The sequence below is a fragment of the Melanostigma gelatinosum genome (genome assembly GCF_949748355.1).
Source record: "Melanostigma gelatinosum genome assembly, chromosome: 16".
NCBI lineage: Eukaryota > Metazoa > Chordata > Actinopteri > Perciformes > Zoarcidae > Melanostigma > Melanostigma gelatinosum.
The window spans coordinates 19,504,809-19,524,137 of NC_136649.1; the positions used below are offsets into that span (position 1 = coordinate 19,504,809).

General features: G+C 42.3%; 4 protein-coding genes across 4 annotated transcripts in view; 1 reads left to right on the plus strand and 3 right to left on the minus strand.

Annotated features, from left to right (window-relative positions):
* The window catches only part of sos2 (son of sevenless homolog 2), a 28,776-nt gene extending 27,628 nt beyond the window's left edge, over window positions 1–1,148 (minus strand). The window contains exon 1 of the mRNA XM_079286345.1: window positions 754–1,148. Coding sequence (XP_079142471.1) covers window positions 754–837 — 84 coding nt within the window. The 5' untranslated portion in view covers window positions 838–1,148. The remainder of the gene's footprint in view (window positions 1–753) is intronic.
* A 730-nt stretch (window positions 1,149–1,878) lies between these two features.
* On the minus strand, window positions 1,879–7,259 carry l2hgdh (L-2-hydroxyglutarate dehydrogenase). Its single transcript, XM_079287166.1, has 10 exons — window positions 7,065–7,259; window positions 5,998–6,113; window positions 5,469–5,620; window positions 5,206–5,337; window positions 4,955–5,117; window positions 4,826–4,860; window positions 4,574–4,741; window positions 3,641–3,798; window positions 3,355–3,486; window positions 1,879–3,190 (listed from the first exon to the last, which is right to left on the minus strand). The coding sequence occupies exons 1-10, from the start codon at window positions 7,142–7,144 to the stop codon at window positions 2,995–2,997; spliced, it is 1,332 nt and encodes a 443-aa protein (XP_079143292.1). The 5' UTR covers window positions 7,145–7,259; the 3' UTR covers window positions 1,879–2,994.
* Window positions 7,260–7,371: 112 nt separating this feature from the next.
* Window positions 7,372–10,784, plus strand: dmac2l (distal membrane arm assembly component 2 like). The gene is made up of 5 exons (XM_079286667.1): window positions 7,372–7,430; window positions 7,550–7,646; window positions 8,314–8,522; window positions 9,935–10,106; window positions 10,225–10,784. Exons 2-5 carry the CDS (start codon window positions 7,552–7,554, stop codon window positions 10,337–10,339), a joined length of 591 nt encoding a protein of 196 aa, XP_079142793.1. The 5' UTR covers window positions 7,372–7,430; window positions 7,550–7,551; the 3' UTR covers window positions 10,340–10,784.
* A 151-nt stretch (window positions 10,785–10,935) lies between these two features.
* On the minus strand, window positions 10,936–19,157 carry cdkl1 (cyclin dependent kinase like 1 (CDC2 related kinase)). The gene is made up of 10 exons (XM_079286666.1): window positions 19,115–19,157; window positions 18,083–18,333; window positions 16,512–16,633; window positions 14,150–14,222; window positions 13,701–13,791; window positions 12,829–13,029; window positions 12,452–12,534; window positions 12,201–12,257; window positions 11,657–11,818; window positions 10,936–11,283 (listed from the first exon to the last, which is right to left on the minus strand). Exons 2-10 carry the CDS (start codon window positions 18,248–18,250, stop codon window positions 11,182–11,184), a joined length of 1,059 nt encoding a protein of 352 aa, XP_079142792.1. The 5' UTR covers window positions 18,251–18,333; window positions 19,115–19,157; the 3' UTR covers window positions 10,936–11,181.
* Between the last annotated feature and the right edge of the window lie 172 nt (window positions 19,158–19,329).

The window sequence follows — 19,329 nt, forward strand, 5'->3', positions numbered from 1 at the left end:
CAGAGAATAAACCTGGTCATGACAGGGAGAAGCCAATATGATGCAAGAAAAGAGAAAGAGAGGGACAGCCAAAAAGGAACCGATACGACTTAGTCCTGCTGACCAAGGACATTGAAATTTAAATGTTTCCTGTGCTGGAAGTTTCAATTAGGTTATGAGAATTAAGTCACATTTCTTTGGAAAAAGGGAGGGTCATTTGACATAAAAAGCTGGCTGAGGTCTCTACTCTGCGAGGATGAGACACCGTTGCTGTTCGAAGAAATGAGGAACAAATAAAGAGACTTCCAGTTACAAGGGTTTGAGGGCAGCTTCAGCTGTATTTAACTTAGAGGTAACATCAGCCTCCTGCAAGTTATTAGTGAAGGCTGTTTACCCTCAAAACTATGGAACACTATGAACAGATCAAGACACTGTGCAAACTGGTCAAAATTGAACAACTTCTTTCAAAAACACTGTGGCTTAAAGTCAATATGGGGAACTTGGGTGAGAGGATTAATACATTAACATACTGTAGACACGCCAACAGCAGTTTCCACATTTAGTAGGTAGAAGTACTCATAATTTTAATAATATGAAAATGTTTACAAACACCAAGTTCGCAACTTATGACAAAAGTTTGTGTTAGTAAGGAAACCATTACAGTAACGTTGCCTCCATGTCCCACACAAGTGAATGTATGGAGGGATACGTATTTTGAAAGGCAGTGTTCGTGACTTTGTGAGGAGCAGTTAGTGTAGTAATCGTATATGTTACCTTCCGCAAAGCTTGCACGAAGAGGCCTCTCCATTTGTGACTGTTCTCGTCACTTGAAAAGTCGTATATCTGCTGGGGCTGCATCGCTGTAGCGGCTCCTGGCGTTGCCGTGCTCCGGACTGAGCTGTCAGCATCGGCCCCGGAGAGAGAGTCCTTGTGGGTGGGTCAGTCCAAGGCAAGGCACGGCGGAGAAAAAAAAAGTCAAAACTGTCTCGCTTTGCAAATATGAAGAGTGTCACTAAACCACACTGCAGGTCCGGAGTCGAGTCGGGTTAAACTAGTTAGCTACAACGTAAAATAAGCACATGTAGCTGTAAAGTTAACTCGCTAGCTCGGTGAGCTAGTGAGGCTAGCCCTGCTGCGACTGTAAACACGGGACAGCGGCTAACTAAGAAGCTAACGGCTAACAACAATGTCGCCAAGTGTCATACTTGCTACTCGGCGTTTGCTAAAAAGCCTTTAATATGCACATTGAGTCCAGTGTTGACTCACGACACGTGAGCTCAGCTTGTTGTCAGCTAACTACAGCTACAAGTTACGTTTGGTTATTTGCTGCCTAAACACCTGTAACGTTAGCAGGCTAGCGTTAGCCGACGAGCTAACTAGTGCTACAGGCTGCTACTGGCCTTGATGCGCTCCGAGTTTTATGTTGTGGCACCACGACCCGTTCGGCTCCAAACAAGGCACACTTTCTCCTACGCTGTTTACTTCACGTTTAGGCATCTTTGTCCGGAGTGATTTAGACGCTAAATCCAATGTGAATCCCCCCCAAAAAACAGCGATGAGTCCGAGGCATTTCTTGTGGAGCAGCGCAGCTGAAGAGCAGTCGAGGTGTTTTTGGTTTTGAGAAGTCGAAGATGTTCGTACCAACTCCGCTGTCTGTCTGTCTGCTGCTGCTCTCTGCGCCGCGCGTCCGCTGTCATGCACGCACGCACGCTGCGTAATTTCACATTTTATTGGACAGGAGAAAAAAAAATCAAGGCCGGACTTCTGTCTCATTACATAGTGAGAGTCCCACAGTGTAGACAGAAGATTAATAGTGTTAAGAATAAAGAGATTATATAATCAACCAAGGCGTTCCTGGTGTCACAGTTTACAAAAGAACACAGTTGAAACAAATTAATTTAGATGCAAAAAATATACTTTATTTCCATCATTTCACTATAATTTCAGTAAAAACAATTAGCTTTAGCAATACCATGAAATGAATACATGTTTTGAATTTACATTGTGGCTCTTACAGAATGTTAGTTGCTGTGATTCTGCCTCCTTGTGGACAAATTTAATTAATGGCACTTCTTTAATCAAACAGTACCAAAAAAGGTACAGACGTGAAGTATTCGGGACAACAAAAATCTCAAAGTTTTATATTCACTATTTCACCTTTTACATTGGAATAAGAAGCTGTGCTAACAATCGTCTCTTCGGCAATATTTGAAAGTCAAATGGTACAAAGCACAAACATTGGTACGTTTGCTATTCAAAAATATGTAGTCATGATAAACAAAAATACTTTAACATTCATTTGTTACTAAAAGCCAGGCAATAACAGCTGTTTTATAGGCTCATAATCTGGACACATTTGAGCAATATGTGAAGCGATAAAATAAAGAGCAGCACCCACAAATCAGCACCCACACGCACAAACAACCGATAAAACATCTACGTAAATGGGACACAAGACTGAAGTATTTGCTGTCGATTTGATTTCAAATTGTTGTTTAATGTTTAAATTATTTGGCAGACAAAACTGTCCGAAGTCAAAAAAAATAACATATTCCTTCATAAATGACGTGCTCTGAGATTCAACTTTCTCAGACTGAACTATCAAAGATCCTCATCTTTTTACAGTTATTGATAAAATATTCTATTTTTGGGAAAACCTTTTTTTTTTACAATCTGTCAAAAGGGTTATGTTCACATTACAAACAGTATGTTGAAAATATAATTGTAACCAATTCTTTTTTGCATAAAAAGTATTTTACGATGCACTTCTTTAAACAGTAACGTAGTGCAGAAAAAATTATTTCATTACTTCGAATGTGGTGGCATGAAAATAAGATGCAACTTAAAAACAGCACCAAGTCAAATAAAACTTAAAAATGTAATCAAGCCAAAGTTATGTTACTTTTTAAGGCTTGACCTGAAATAAAATGTCTCCATGACGACACTGAAGCCGAGGCAGTGGCAGCTTGATACAGGACAGTTTCTCCTTTTTCCTTCTGCGATCGCAGTGTTGCTCTACAGCGCGAAGCGACTCTCCACCTCGTCTGCAACCATTTCGGCGATAGCGAGCGAGGAGGTGGCCGCCGGCGACGGCGCGTTACGCACATGGAGCACCCGGCTGCCCACGTCCCCGACGCCGCCGTCAAACACAAAGTCGTCCACGAGGTTTCCGTCTCGGTCGAGAGCCTGAGCTCGAACTCCTGCAGGACCCCTGCAGAGCAAACAACCAGGGTCACAGAAAAACAGCATTGAAATCATAACATTCATCCTCTTACTTGTGCTGGTAAACCATCACTGACTCATTTTACATTACATGCACCTGGTAACAAACAACCGATACATATTTTTTTTTTAGGTCTTGCATTATTGCTCTACCTGAGCACGTCGCTCAGCGAGAGTTCAGGGATGTACTTCTGCAGGATTTTAACCTGCGCACCAATGAAAATCCCTCTATACATTTCTCCAATCCCGTAGCTTAAGTTCTTCATTACCAGCCTCTGAAGGCCCCTGCAGGATACAAATACAAAGATTAAACACTCAGTTATCACCCACCATGCAGCACTTCAATTAGACGATTTCAGAATCTGTGTCTCTTTTCAAAATACAGTTCCAGGACACAGCACAATGACTGAAAAAGATCAGATAAAGTTCTCTGTGGTACCTGAATAAGAGTGCATCTGCAAAGTCTCGAACATTGAAGTCGTACACTTTGTAGCCCTCCCTTTTGAAGGCGAGGACTGCGTTGGGGCCGAGCCAAACACTTCCATCCATCCTCGGGGTGAAGTGAACTCCAAGGAAGGGGAACCGAGGGTCGGGGACCTAAACGTAAATAGTTTACAGAAACAGAATGAACATTAAAACCCTCATCAGGAGCAGATCGAGGTGATAGGAAACTAACATCAGCAGATGTGCCAGCTGATTGCTCAGTTGCTTCAATTAGTCTGTCTGTCAAATTTGACATGGATACATAAACACGCAACACTCTCAACGTCATGTAAACAACTTAGTTCTTAGTTACCTCGCCCTGCTTCTGATGATGATCTTAAAGTAAAAGCTTGAATGTTTTTAGTAACTCTACTCTTATAAGAGCAGTATTATATAACATTTTATAAATCTCTGTAGGGGAAGTTATATTTGCTGAAGCTTGCTGCAACGCCTGAGGTCTGGATTTGTTGAGTTCTTGACCCTTGAAGGGATTTTATCTGCAGCTTCAGGTTTGGGATGACCTTACACATCTTTAACACACATTAGGGGGAATCCCAATGTTATAACTGGCAGAGAATGGATGCCACGTCCAGACAAAGCTGGACTCAATGTACCAATAATGAAAAAAGAAAGAAATAGAAAGGCTGCTGCTTTCGGATCTCAAGTTACAGGATTCCTCGGTTGTGAATTCCGACAAACTTCTCAAGAAGAACTCAAAGAACCATTACTTTCTGCCACTTGGGGCCGCTACAGTTTGAAGCCGCATAGCACAGCTGTGAGGGAGCAGAGATATTACACAGTCCTGGAATGTGTTGACAAACATCTGCAGATCACATGGCTCCTGTGGATTACATAAAGAGTTGGGCATGTGGTTCTTCAGCAGACTTACAGGATAGATATTCCCTTTGACCAGATAGTGTTTCTCTGGCTTCAACACCAAATAATCTCCTCTGAAGGGGACGATCCGAGGCTCCCGACTGCATCCTGATATCTGAGACAGCCGGTCAGAGTACAGGCCGCCACAGGTCAGGACATAACGGCACCGCACCTCGTTACCCTGCAGAAACAACACCATGCAAACGATGGAATCAATAGAACACAGTCTAAAACGTTGTGACGCTTCTATCTGCTTGTGTCTTACCTTTTTGTCTCGGATTGCAATTGGATATTTCATTCCTGCAAATAAACAAAAAAAAGATCTATATTGAGTTGAACTTTAAATAAATCTACAGCTCTTGTTTAATCGTGACTGTGTTGCCACATTTATTACCTTCAGTCTTCCCAGCTGGGCTCTCCGTGACCATGGAAATGTCATTGACCTCAGATTCAGTAACCACCGTGCCGCCTGCCTCCTCAAAGTCTTGCCCGTACCGGAGAGCCACCATCCTCCAGTCCACAATGCCGGTGTAGGGCGAGTCCAAGGCCATTATGCCCTGCAAGGACGACGCATAGACAGACTATAGACCGTCGCAGCCATCTTTTATTTCGTAGGAACCACGACAGCGCCTCTGAGACTCTTACCCTGCAGAACGGCTCCCGCTCTCGGATTCCCTTGGCGTCGACAATACTGAGGTCACGCACGTTGTTCTTCATGCCGCGCTCGTATAGAGCTCGCAGTCTTGGTATCTCCTCCTGCTCTAAAGCCACGATAAGCTGCAGAAACACACAGATCAATACTGAGACAGACGCAACAAACAGCAGCTCCTACCAACAGGGTGTGTATTAAATGCGTACTGTAATGTTATGTGGTCGGAGTTTCATCTGGTTAAAATGCTAAGACGGACCTTTCCACATTTCTTGTAAGGGAGTCCTTTCTTGTCGCAGTACTCGTAGGCTAAAGTGGCTCCTCGCACACACAGACGGGCCTTCAGCGACCCCGGCGTGTAGTAGATCCCGCTGTGAATGACTCCACTGTTGTGCCCACTCTGGTGCACAGCTGGGAGACAGAAAGTGACCGAAAAAATAAAGAAGGAACAAGTAGAAGAAGAAGAAGAAAGACAGAAATATCATCAGGCTTTTCCACTGCGTTTCATCAACCTCGATATTCAATATATTCAAGGAAGCTTAGAATAGACATGTGCTTTGTTCCTGTTTCATATTGGTGCAAAATCAAGAGAAACTAACATTATTTTGGACTAAAGTTCTCAGTTTACAACTCACATTTATTCTTCGGTTTCAGATCAATGCAACACAAACTGTGTCACTTTCCAAATACTGACTTCACTGGTTTAAAAATCACTGCAAAAACATTTTTGCTCTTTACAAAGTTGATGTCTTCCTTCACAACAACAACTTTCAAGACTCTCCACCCACCGAGCTCTTTTTCTTTCTCCAGCAGGACGAAGCTGAGGGACGGGTGTCGCAGAATTAGCTCTCGGACTGTTGCGAGGCCGACGATGCCGGCCCCCACCACGGCCACATCATAGGTGCTGCAACACAGACGACAGCGGAGGTCACCGACGGTTACAATTTGAAATGGTTACCGATAAAGAAGCCAGCTTTAGAGGTTGCAAAATGTAGAACCCACAGCAGAATATTTAGGTCACTGGTTCAACGTCCAAGTGCGCTTGACTGTATTAAGAGGCGATGGACCTTTGAGACTGATCACCATAGTGTTGCAGTTCACAGACTATTTGCATCTATAAAGTCAATATCCACTTCTGTCACATCAAGCAAATCTCTTCACAAACCTCAGTACCACAGACGTCTGTCTCGTGGGTGAGTTTAGAGTGTAAACAGCAGTTTGTGGATATCAAACATGTCCACAGTTCACCACAAGACGTCAAATAAGGAAGCATTTGCAAAAAAAAAGAGTTGGAAGAACACAATGTTCAAGTTTGCTTGAACATTGTGTTCTTCCAACTCTTTTTTTGTGTCCGCACTGGGAGAAGGGAACATCTTGTTTTCATTTCTGTAAACTGGAGCCAGGCAAAATGTTCCATCGCTTCACAAGGGAGAGGAACCAATAAAAGTGAAGAAGAAAACATATTTGGAAGAGTCTTATCCGTGTCTGTCAATGTAATCTGTGACGGAAACTGGGTTGCTGGACTCATTTAACCTCGAGGACAAGTCAGCCAATTGTTACGAAACATCTCAAATTCACAGTTTACTTGAAGCACACTGGAGAGGGGTTACATAAGACGGGGGCCACTCCTCCTGTAGCAGAGGCGGTGTCTGATAGGAAACACATGGCTGTCTAAAAGAACAGCTCACACAAAACTAGTGACTGACAGCTGGAGTTCTGAAGATAAAGGTCAGACTACAGGTGCTTTGACAAAAGTTTAAAAAAGGTATGCAAATGTGGATGGAGCAACCACCTGACACACCACACACAGTGTGAGCAGGAGCATGCTTTCATTTTCTCTGTGTGTGAGACTTACCTGTGCAGCCGTCTCGTGGTAATAATGTCCTTTATCGGCTGTGCAGCCTTCAAAGTCGCCCCGCTGAGTGTCCGGATCATTGTCGCCGCGTTTATAAGAAACCTCACACTCGCTGCTTCATCGTGCGACTGTCAGAAATACTTCCTTGAGCTGTTTTCCGTGAGTTTCCTCCTCCCTGTGTTGCTGCTGCTAACCTCCCATCCTGCGCCATCGTATAAAATATAAAATGAACCGAGGCGTGACCGCGCCCCCCTGTGACGCTCCGTCCAGCCAATGAGAGGGCGCGTCTTCCCTTACGTCACCAGGTTAAAGGCTACAGCGATGGACGCGTCTCACATGTAAACAGACCAGGTCGTTGGAGGGCAGGTGAGATTATTTTATCTGATTCCGCTGCGTCGCAGTTTTTTTCCAGTTGTTTGTTTAACCGACTCAAACAGCAGTTTAAAGTAATATAACAGCAGTCTGACGCTATCATGTACCTTCAGATATGCGGCTTCTATCGAGGGCAGTGCAGTCTGCTGTGGGTCAGAGGGAGTGGAGCCGCAGACACTTCTGGGGCTGGCTCAACGCGGTCTTCAACAAGTGAGACACCATTGTTAATGGATAATGGTCTAAGTTAGCTACGTGTGCTGCTAATGGCTGCACAGCAATGCACGGACAGACATGTTAATAACAGTCATTGACAAAGCACTCCACACACACCTCATCTGACACACACATATAAACCGGGTCACATTTTTTTATACGTATGTTTATATGTAATATACGCTTTGCACTCAGTTGCCAGTGCAGAAGTTTTATTTGTTTTGTTAGTAATTATGAGAATATTTCATTTAGACTGTATTTTGTATGTATTCAAATTATGAAATACTTTGAAAATCAAGATTATCTCAGTATTGATAGATGCTTTACAGGCATTTTGTTTTGCTAAATAACCATTAATTATATGGGTGTGATATAGTAGTCGATACATTAATCATTTGACTGCAAAAATGTTCAGGAGGAAATGTACAACCATACCACTGTGTGCCGATACTTTTAAGTATTCTGGTCAAACAAGCAAATCCTTACATTCACCAAGTTACAACCAGCCATGATGGTATTTTACTTGATCAATGAACAAATAGTGGGCGATTTGCTTATTTTTTTAACAGTGCAACCCTCTTGTCCTCTCTCGTGTGACCCATCACTTTACGTGTCATGAACTTCTTTCGTACTTTTGAGTGTTAGTGATGTTCTTCACATTCAGGGTGGACTACGAAAGGATCAAAGCCGTTGGTCCGGACCGAGCCGCAGCGGAGTGGCTGCTGAGATGTGGCGCCAAAGTGAGGTTTCAAGGTTTCGATCGCTGGCAACACGACTACAACGGACTGCCAACTGGGCCTCTGGGCAGATACAAGATCCAGGCGATCGACGCCACTGAATCCTGCATCATGTACAGAGGGTTTGACCACCTGGGTCAGTGTTAGTGTGCAGAATATTGTCTTCCTGTCCTTTTGAATTGTTTCCATTTCCCTCCACATACTCATAGATTTAACAAGAGAAATTAATGGAAAGATGACGAGAAAACTTTGTTATTCTTAGGTCCTCACCACTAATGGGACAAAAAAGGGCCATATTCCTAACTAAATACGAAGGGTTTATCATCTTTACTGATGTCACACAGATTCAACTTTCAGGCTCATCTTAAAGTTACATTGTCAGCTTTAGAGCAACTTTAAGCAGTTTGGCTTCAGATCCACTTCCTGAGTCATACTTTACCCAGGCTGGTCTGTGCATTTAGCCGAGTCAGCATCTTAACATGAAACCATTAACAAACTAAAATATTTTAACCTAATAAGTATTTAAGAGCCTGTTTGACAACATATACGTACTAAGAAACCATTTTTATTGTCATACATTTTTTACACATACACGAAATTTGACTACTGCATTTGACCCATCCGTGTATATATGGAGCAGTGGGCTGCCGTTGATCGGCGCCCGGGGGTTCAGTGTATTGCTCAGGTACACTTCGACACGTCCCAGTCGGGGATCGAACCGTTGACCTTCCGGTTCCCAGACGACCCTCGTAACCCAGTGCGCCACGGTCGAGAGATTGGAGGGGACTGACTGGCATGTGATACGTTGTGAATTAGCATGTTAACAGCTAGCATGCAGGCAGGTTGCAGTAACTTGTTTGCGTTTACCATTTCAGTAGAACATGCTAACGTTAGCATATGCTAACAGTGTTACTCTTTAAAAATAGAGCTGGCTGTCAGATTCTGTAATTTTTATGGTTTAAAATGAATTTTTTTTTATACTCGTGCCTAACAGTGGCTTTACCAGAGTTTCGATATGACACAACATACTGTGTTTTCTGATTTCCTTATTTTAAGATAGTATCAGAATATTTATCTACAAAATCATGATTACTCTTAAACTATTTGATCAAAGAATAAGCAAACAACCATCTGACCAAACATTTGAGGTCAGCTTTCGATTCTTCGTATAAATATTGGTCAGAACCAAAACAGTATTAAGTTTCGATACCCGGGCCGATCAGTGTTGGATTACCAGACTCAAGAGCCTGCTCAAATCAAAGGTTAAAGCCGGGCTCAGAAAGTGTAAATGTTGCATTAAGTACGTTAACATGAGCTTGACCTGATAGTGATTCCCCCTCTTTGATAACAAGAAAGGAAAGTGCATCTCTCCTAGACTGATTGTCCAAAAGTGACGCAAGAGATTGTTTTACACAGTCGCTGACGACACTCACTTTGGTGCCAGCATCCACGCAGTTATTTTAGTGAAGTCTCTTCTCTCTCTGCCTCCGTTAATGTAACCAGTAAAGAGTGTGCTGATCTTGCGGTTTTTCTCTTTTTTCTCTCTAGATGGTTTGACACACGTGGAGGAAATCAAGTTCAACAAGTGCATCTACATCGAGGACACCTGCCTGGAGAGGCTGAGCTCGGTAGAGAATCTGCAGGAGAGTTTGCACATCATGGAGGTGGTGTCGTGTGGAAATGTGACAGACAAGGGCCTCGTCGCCCTGCACAAACTCCGGTGAGTCTTTACCATCGAAAAAGCGGTCAATTAAACATGTTCCGTTTCTCTGTCGCGGAATGTTTTTAAACGGAATCTATTTTGTTGGTTTAGTCACGAACGCTTTAATTCCACACAGGAATCTGGAGCGTCTGTTTCTCAGCGATCTTCCGGGGATCAAAGACAGACAGACGACAGCTGGCAGACTACAGACGGCACTCCCACGTCTGGAGATATCACTCGACCTGGACTGATTGCGAAACAACCCCCCCGTTAGTCATCGTAAAATATGGACGCCTTTTTCAAAGGGCCGAGGGTCTGAAGGGCTTCTATTGTCCAGCATTTATTTCGTGAAGAAAGAGTCCGGCGAAGAGGAAAGTTAAAGCACTTTATATTGTTGACAGCAGTTTCTCTTGATAACTTCAACTATTCTTTAGTTTATTATATTTTCAACATTCAAGGTATTAAAGTTACTTCGCATATGGGTTCAAAGAGAAACTATTTGTGAACACGCAAAGGACTTTGAGCCTTTTAAAACATTTGTCTTCAGATTAATTTGGCATTTGTACAATGGCTGTGAACACCCTTAGCACCAAAGTTCCAGAGATAATGAGTACGTGTGTATTGTTACTGCGTTACGCTAGTAAATGTGGTTAAAGGAATATTCACTCCCAACGTCAATAAATAGTTTCAGAAATGCTCACGAGTCAAAGTTCGTGTCTTACATTGTAACTTACTCGAGACATAAAACTCACTACCAAAAACATGTCGCACTCTTTAAATAGTTCGTTATATAAAAAATACATTTGGCAAACCAGGCAGTTCGTCGTAGTTTTACCTTCAGTCTACTCGGCGACTAAGAGCAGAGCAGCATCGCTCCTTGTCTTTATAAAATCAGCTTGAAACGCAGGCAACCAACATGTGTAGAGTCCACGTGTTGGGACATAGTGCATAGACTGACATCGGTATCAAGAGACGCCCGACACCACCCACGGGATGAACTACAACTTAAAAAAAAAAAAGTTGCTACGAGACTGTGCCGTTCTCAGGGAACGCTGCTTGTTGCCGGTGTTGGGAGGTTGGATCCAGCTCCAGTTTAGATGTTGGGTAGGTGATAGTTGAATTTGCGCACGTTGTTGTAGTACTTCTTATTGTCCAAAACTGGGAAGATGCTGCTGCTGGTCAGCTGTGGCAAATACTGCATGGAGGAAAGACACAATCGATAAGTATTACTGCTTTCCCACCTGCCTCACTCCTTTTCTATGACATGTTTTCACCAATGTTCTCAGACTCTGAAATGGATTATAATTCAATGGTAAATATGACTATTACAAGCTTTCAAGATAATCTGCCAAATTGCATAATTCTGAGAATTGTGGGTACAATATTGAAGCTTCCGATACCCGATATGTACACATACATCCATTGCTTATCCCAGAATTTTCTTTCAGAGAAAACAATATTTTGCTTTGGACTGCAGTATTTAAAAAACGCCGACATCAGCCCTGAATACGGCAGCTCATTGGTGTTTTAAGTCCAATCATTGCTCTCGGTGCCGAAGGGCCACTGACCCCGGGAGGAAGGTGTTTGCGAGGTAAACGCGTCCTCCTGTTGCTGGAGCGGTCTTGCTCTCGAGAGGTGCTGGAGCTCTTCTCTCGCAGGCTGTCGAAGTACGGCTGCTGGAGGAGCTGCTCGCAGGTCAGCCGCTCGGACGGGTCCATCCTCAGACAGCCCTAAACCATCAAAACCATCAACAGGAGACAGAGGGCGTCGTGAGATCTCGTTTTCTCAATGACCAGCGGCTGTCATGAAGGTTTTGTGAAATAAAAGTCTGGTTATAGTCAGAATTATGCAAGTAACTAAGCATCATGGAGTATTTACTCTGTTATTTGGGAACAACTTTGCACATATTTTCTGATGTGTTGTCCCAAACTGTATTCTAAAATCATACTTTTCCTGACACATATTTTTAGAACGATAAAATAAATCTAGTAAACAAATGCACATTTCAGTGGATTCAAATCCAAACGTTGATCTACAAAGCTTGTAATTTGTGTAAAGATTTAGGCAAAAAACAGGAAATAGATTCTAATACTGCATTCGTGACATCGTTACCTTCATGAGACTCAGAGCTTGATGTGAGAGATTTCGATATTTCTGCTCCAAAGGTTCCTAAAAGACAGATACAGTATTTGTTTTGTTATTTTGCTGCTTTTATGTTTATGTTGTAATCCCTAAACTGACTTATTTGTTAACATTTTCGTGCTGAGCTAACATTGGAGAAAACGCCCTCAAAAACAAATTTACATAAAGCACCATCAGAATACAGCTAATGTCGGCAGATGGGGCACATCTGTGCGTCTCACCTTCTCTTGTGGCTCTGGGATGGAAACTCCACAGAAGAACTGGTTGTTGCTGAAGACCTGCTGGTGTCGAGGGATCAGATCTCCTGCCGAGGACGACAAAGATCAACACACCGTGTCTCAAATTACTCCCGTGGATGTATTCAAGCTCGGTGTTATCATTTGATGAAGAGTTTGATGGATATTTTACAATTTCATCCTGTCCTGGGAAACATTTCCAACCTCCACCATAAACTTCACAAGAATGTCATGACATTTATCATGTTTTATTCTCACATACGTGACAATTTATGTGTCGATAATCCGTATTAATTACTTTAAAATTGACACATCTAATATATCCGTTAGGTTCCAGAACAGCAGCGGACCGACTGGTTTACCGAGAGTCTTTCTGATCAGGTACAGCTGATCCATGTCAGACTTCCCGGGCCACAGTGGCATCCCCGACAGCAGCTCGGCGAACACGCAACCGATCGCCCAAACGTCCACCGGAGGTCCGTACTGAGTGTCTCCCACCAGCAGCTCAGGAGCCCGGTACCAACGAGTCGCCACGTAGTCGGTGTAGTAGTCACATGGGCCGGCTGGAGGCAGGACACACACACACACACACACACACACACACACGACATTAGGTGTGTGTGTGAGATGTGTAATGACCTGACAAACTATTTACCTTTGACATAAGTACTCAGTTTACTTTTGCGTTGAAGATACAAAGATTAGTCTAATATACGGGGTAGTATTTGTTCAGTAGTTTACTTTAAGTGTCTCTTAAAGGAAAACCATTGTGTACTCAGGACTCCTTGTATCAGGGTACATACGACTGAGCAGTTAAACCTACGAGTGATTTTACCTTTGCACATTCTTACGTTTGAATATTTTTCTCTGGCTCGGAGAAGTTAAACTAAACATTCTTAGAAAAAGAAAGGACAGTAAACAAACTATGAACTTTTTTCTATGAGAAAATGTATTTAATAAATCAATATATCACTCTTAGACTCCATCTGCATACAGTGAACAACATGCGTGTCCAGACTGAGGTATTTCTAACCAAACAAGAAACTATTTCTTATTAAGTGTCTCATTAACTCTCGTGTCTTATTAACTCCAGTAGAGTAAAACCTTTGCACCCGAAACACAGCGTTTAATGATTGAGGCTTTAAATACTACACAGCCAGCACCACTGAATGAGACACGCAAGTGTCCACCAGGAGGCGCTGTTTGCAAAAGCTTAGCGGGTCTGGAAACTTACTGAGAATCCTTGCAAAGCCAAAGTCACAGAGTTTGATGACTTGGTGTTTGGTGATGAGAATATTTTCCGGCTTGACGTCTCTGTGAATGCACTGCAGGCACAGAAATGGTCAAATTAAATGAACTGAGCGCTGAGACACTTGTGGTTGTGAGATGTGGAGAACAACAGGGGGCCGTGTGAGGAACAGTGAAAGGAGAGCGGGACAGTGCTGTTAACTGGGGGGCCCTTGTAGCATTTGTTGTGTCTCGGTGATACATTAACTGCTGCTCAGCCAAGGGGAAGGAATTCTTGTGATAAAAAAGAGCCATAAAGCAGAGGGCTTGGTGGGAGGACACCGGAGGAATTACAAAAACAAGCTGAAGGGAAGCGTCGACAACTGAAACGCACACAAAGCTTCATGAAGAGACGGGTACGAGTAGAAGTAGACAGGAACGAGTCAAGTTACTTACATTTTGTTTGTGAAAGAAGTTGACAGCTTGAAGTGTCTGCCAGGTTATACTTTTTACAAAGTGCTCCGGGACTCTGGAAGACAAGAAGGAAGTCAACGTTTAATGAACCACTTAGCTGATCAATAGAAAATACAGGTTTCAAACTCAGTATTGACTTTGGAAATAGCAGCTTGACAAAAAGATCCACCGCCTGGAACCTTTTCCAACGGATTATTCTCCTCAACTGACAACCGAGCAGACGCTCTCTGTTGATGAAGGCCATGAAAGGTGGCTGAAAGCTCCAGAAAATGTCCAGTTCGAGAATATTGTTCTAAGATTTAAAGGCAGAATGAGTCGGATTATCCTAAAAAAAACAATGTATAGACCAAAATAATCTCAATCATCACTGATGTGTTGCAGTGTGCATGTCTGCAGAGACCACACCCTCTGACAGTATTGCCTTATTTGGGACGTTCAGCACGGTCAGGGGGCCTTTAAATTAGTTTAAAGTGAAATTATTTTGCCGTATTTTTTGATTGCTTATGTTTTTCTTGCTAACATGCTAATGCTTAGCAGGTAACGCGTAGCATGTCCATCTCAGTTTAGCACGTCAGTATTTGCTAATTGGCACTAAAGACAAATTGGCCTACAGCTGAGGACGATGGGGTCATCTCCATCAAACCATCCGACAATAACGATGTCATCTTGATCCTCATGATGGTGCAGAAGAAAAAAAGAGTCACAGGATCACCGAAGTTGTAACAGTTCATCCTGAGGAGAACATGAATGTCTGTACAATTTCAAGGCAATCCGTCTCATAGTTGTTGAGACATTTCACGAAAGAGGCACGAATGTCAACGTCATGGAAAACAGGATCACCAGTCAGTGGGATTCATCATCCGGGGGACATGAACGTGTGCGCAGAACTATTTCATGGCAACACATCTCGTATTTGTGGAGATATTTCAGTCTTGACGGACGAACACAACAACGTTACCGTCCTCAGATCTAAAAATGATGTTTGTTTGGGTTTCGAGGAACCTATCTAATAACAGAAGCATGGCTGGAAAGATAACTTCTCACACGACTTTTGCTGTCATGTCTGGTTTTTCAGACATCTGTTCTCCCTCAGACGGCTCTGTGGAGGACAGTGAGCGGTCCTGTTTCCACTGTTCAACACTGAGGCTTTGTTGGCTCAGGGACCGTCATCCATCCGTGTTGCCGGGGAAATGGCTAAATCGAGCCTTGCGACGGGCAATTAATGACAATCTCCGCCCCTTCTCCCCACTTTGTTGTCTCTTCTTTTGAACCCTCTGTGTCCAGGAGGCTACAGGCCAGGACCAGAAGGTGGAAACCAGACAGCGAAAACACTCCGTATAAAATGTGGCAGAGCCTAAAGAGTCCCGCCAGCAATGCATTCTGGGAGAGCATCACTGTAAACATTCCACAGCGAGCAGGTCAGCTTCCCGAGAGACGAGCGTTGTGCCCGTCAGAGCCGGACAAAGCACAGTGTACGGTGTGGTATGTAATGTAGAGATGATAGAAAGTACACAGCGCTTTGTTTCATCAACAGCCACCGTACTGAGATTTATGCTCCCCTTATCTCAGAGTTTATGTCTGTACAGTAAACGGAGCCGTGTGCTCATTTCATAGAAGAAAAAGTCCTTAAATAGCAAAATATGTTTTCATTGCATTAGTAAAACACGTTTCTAAAGCTTTTACTGCTGAGCGGTTGAAATCATTAATTCTATATCAGTAGGAATATTTGTTAACACCTCTATGACGTCCGTGTCTATAATGCATTACAAACATTTATAAATAGTCATTAAATGATGTATTAAGTATCATGATACTTTATAATTGCTGGTCACTCACTTTTACATCGTTTTGTGTTGTTGCGTATTTAATAATGTTCTTTAATGACTTATAACCAGCTTGTAATGTATTAAATATGTCTGTACCTCAGAAATATCATTACTTCACGTGTGCACCCAATGACCACCTAGAATAATCCCATAATAATGCATTCGACAGGGATTGTGATGCATTTTAAATGAATGTATAGACATGGGAGTCATCAGACATGGGAGTTACTGAATTTCTTTTTCCAAATATCAATATTAAGTTATTTCTGGAGTGGAATGTAACGAAGTATATTTATTGTCTTCTCATGCATGTTCTTCTTCATATTGTACTTTTTACTCCAATCTATTCATGTCACACCATTCATTACTTTACAATCTAAGATATTTGTACACAAAACAAATACAGCTAAAATGATTAATCGATGAATCTACTGGGAAAAAAAATTACTTTTTTAGTACTTTAACAATGTTGATCAGTTAAGTTATTTTTCATGCAAAAACATTTCAAACACACCCACCCTCGGGGATGTCGGTCCAGCTCGTTGAGCACCGTGTGGTCGCAGTACTCGAACACGAGGTGAAGCTTACGTTTACGGCGAAACACCTCGATCAGATTCACCAGGTTGGCGTGTTTCAGTTGCTGCAGAGAAACAAAACATAGAAGAAGAAGCATTTCAGAGAACTACAATAGCATCCACACAAACTATTAAACCGGCGAAGCCTGCTGGTTGGAGAGCCGCCCCATCTGTGGTTTGCTCTTATCAAACACTAAACTCTTAACAGATGGTAATAAACATGCTGCTGCCCCTGACAACCTGTCCCCATCCCGTCCTATTGAAGAGCTCCTGGTGTCCAGCGGGCCACTGACACGCCCACCCAGCGCATGACTAATTAAACCTCCAACAATTGTACAAGTGCATCTTTGATAATCATTAGGCAACGTAAAACAAACAGGCTTTAGCCTTTAGTTGAATCAAAATGGAAAGGAGACGAAGAACTGACTGTCGCCGATGTTTATTTCTAAGTTGATTAAGACTCTAATCACTTAATTATTTGAGACTAATTCACTGACATGAATATTTATCTTGCATCCAAAGTCTAAACCAGCATTTTATAGCCAAACAGCTAAAAACACACTTTGACAAACCTGAACAATTAACCTGGTGTTTCAGTCTTTTTTCTCATTTCCTGTTAAATTTTACAGACATTTCACTTCCTAATTTAGGTACTTCAGCCGGTCCGGACCCTGCAGGGCATTTGCTTCATTTGATTACAACCCTGTAAACTTCTCTTTTGAACGCTGCTCTTCTCTCTGTGCAGCAGCTACAAAAACGCTTCCCCTCTGTCTGCAGAATGAACTGCGTGCCGTCCCTCCTGCTGGCCGCTGGCAGAGAGGGATGACACTAAAAACAGCATTTGCATCTTTAAAAAGGTCAAATATATAAAATGTCTAAATAAAGTATTGCAGGTTTTTGTTTGGCTGTTCGTCATGATATTGAATTTCCAGAGTAGAGTATATCGTAGAAGGCAATAAAAATGATAACAGACCGAACTCTGACAGCAACAAAGAATAAAAGCTTGAAAGGTTAAAGGTCAGCTTCCTTAATAAATACAGACATGCTGTGATTTAGTGTCATAAAATATTTGTGTTAGAGTTTATATTTGGACTAGTTTGCATTGATCTAAAGGATGATAATAAACTGGTCTGGAAGCAAGAAAAAGGAAAAAGAATTACGGAAAAGCTAGTCGTGACTTTTCGATGAGACTTTTACTCTTTATATTTCATCGCTTTTACTTTCAATCCCATAATTCTGAATTATTATATCATAGTTTTTCTCACCATTTCATTATGTTTTACTTAGTAAGTTAAATGTGGGGAACAATATTGACATACTAAGTCAAAATCTTTGACTTCTTTCATGTCATAATTGTAACATACATTGAACATTTTATCTTTATTAAACCTTTCCAGGCAGAAATGTGCTTCCATTGACCGGTAAACCTGGATTCCTGCTTCATCAGTTTAATGTCAGTGAAGGGTTTTTGTGAGAAGACCAGGAGGATGTTATGGATATTAATGTGCCGTCACCTTGAGCATCCTGATCTCCCTCAGTGCAATCTTTTTGATAACCGGATCGTCCTCCGACTCCACAAACTTCTTGATGGCGACGATCTGCCCGTTGTCTTTGTTTCTGCACTTGAAGACGACGCCGTAGGAGCCCTCTCCGATCTTTCCAATCTTCTCGTACTTCTCCATCCTCAACCTGGACCGGCAGACATCCGAAGGTGAAGACACTTTTCCAGGAGGGTCCAAGGAGGCAAGGATGGTCTCTGCAGCCTCTGAAGGGACACAGGAAGGTTCCTCAGCGGGGATGCAGAGAAGAAGAGTGACCACCTGGTGCTTTTATGTCTAGTTCACTCAATTAAAGCGGAATAAATCCATAATACGCATCCAAATTGGGTCAAATGAGGGATGGGCATTTTCTGGAAAAGATAAAATTGATTTTGGTCTATTTTGGTGGCTTTTCATGTCGTGATATCAGACATTTGGATTAATCTCTGCATCATTATAATGAAAAACAGCTGATGGCACAGAGCATGCCATGCATAATTATCAGAATATACTGAAAAGCTAAAAGACATTTACATGCATCTACTAATTTTATCAAAACTATAAAATAAATTCAGTGTTTAAGATATCCAAAAATGTTAAGATTAATCTCTGAAACTGCTGCAACAGATAGATTTGAGTGCTTAAGAGGCAACACTACACCTGCAACAGCTGCGTAACGAAAACATTTGCAATGCACAGTATATTAGGTAATTTCCCTAAAGGGGGATATGGAGCGAAAACATACAGAGAAAGTGAACAGCCAGGGGAATAAAATCAAAGCGCTGCACTTATTTGCACATTAAATCATATTTCTTTGCTGCATGTTTGTAACAGACACCAGAAATGTGTTTGTAATGAAATAAATAGTTACAATCATCTTGCAGCATGAGCGAAGTCTCCCCGTTAAACAAGCTGATCATAAAAGTGGTCACATGTCATCATTTATACGAGACATAAGTCAGCAGAATCACTTCCTGTTCGTCATCAAATGCAAATGTACAAACTTACTTTGAGTGAAAATGTTCGCAGATGTTCGGTCAGAGGAGCTGCTGCTGCTTCACGACGAGTGGACGATCACAGCTCGACTGTCTGTGAGGACACGAGAAGCGTCAGGTTTTAAAGAGTCAAGGCAAATAGAATAAACCAGCACATCCGGCCAAGCCATTCAAAATAAAACGCAAAATGAGCAAATCCTGCTTTCAAAAATCTCAATTTCAGTAAAA

Bases quoted from the DNA above. Each gene is read 5' to 3' on its own strand.
- l2hgdh (XM_079287166.1), bottom strand. From the start codon at position 7,144: ATGATCCGGACACTCAGCGGGGCGACTTTGAAGGCTGCACAGCCGATA. The intron at 5,118-5,205 runs GTAAGAGTCTCA...TCGTCCTTGCAG, and splicing joins AGCGGGAGCCGTTCTGCAGG to GGCATAATGGCCTTGGACTC. The intron at 3,191-3,354 runs GTAGAGCAATAA...TTTGCTCTGCAG, and splicing joins TCGCTGAGCGACGTGCTCAG to GGGTCCTGCAGGAGTTCGAG.
- dmac2l (XM_079286667.1), top strand. From the start codon at position 7,552: ATGCGGCTTCTATCGAGGGCAGTGCAGTCTGCTGTGGGTCAGAGGGAG. The intron at 7,647-8,313 runs GTGAGACACCAT...CTTCACATTCAG, and splicing joins CTCAACGCGGTCTTCAACAA to GGTGGACTACGAAAGGATCA. The intron at 8,523-9,934 runs GTCAGTGTTAGT...TTTTCTCTCTAG, and splicing joins CAGAGGGTTTGACCACCTGG to ATGGTTTGACACACGTGGAG.
- cdkl1 (XM_079286666.1), bottom strand. From the start codon at position 18,250: ATGGAGAAGTACGAGAAGATTGGAAAGATCGGAGAGGGCTCCTACGGC. The intron at 13,030-13,700 runs GTAAGTTTCCAG...TCCTGCCTCCAG, and splicing joins TGGCTTTGCAAGGATTCTCA to CCGGCCCATGTGACTACTAC. The intron at 11,284-11,656 runs GTCAGTGGCCCT...TCCTCCATGCAG, and splicing joins GCAAACACCTTCCTCCCGGG to TATTTGCCACAGCTGACCAG.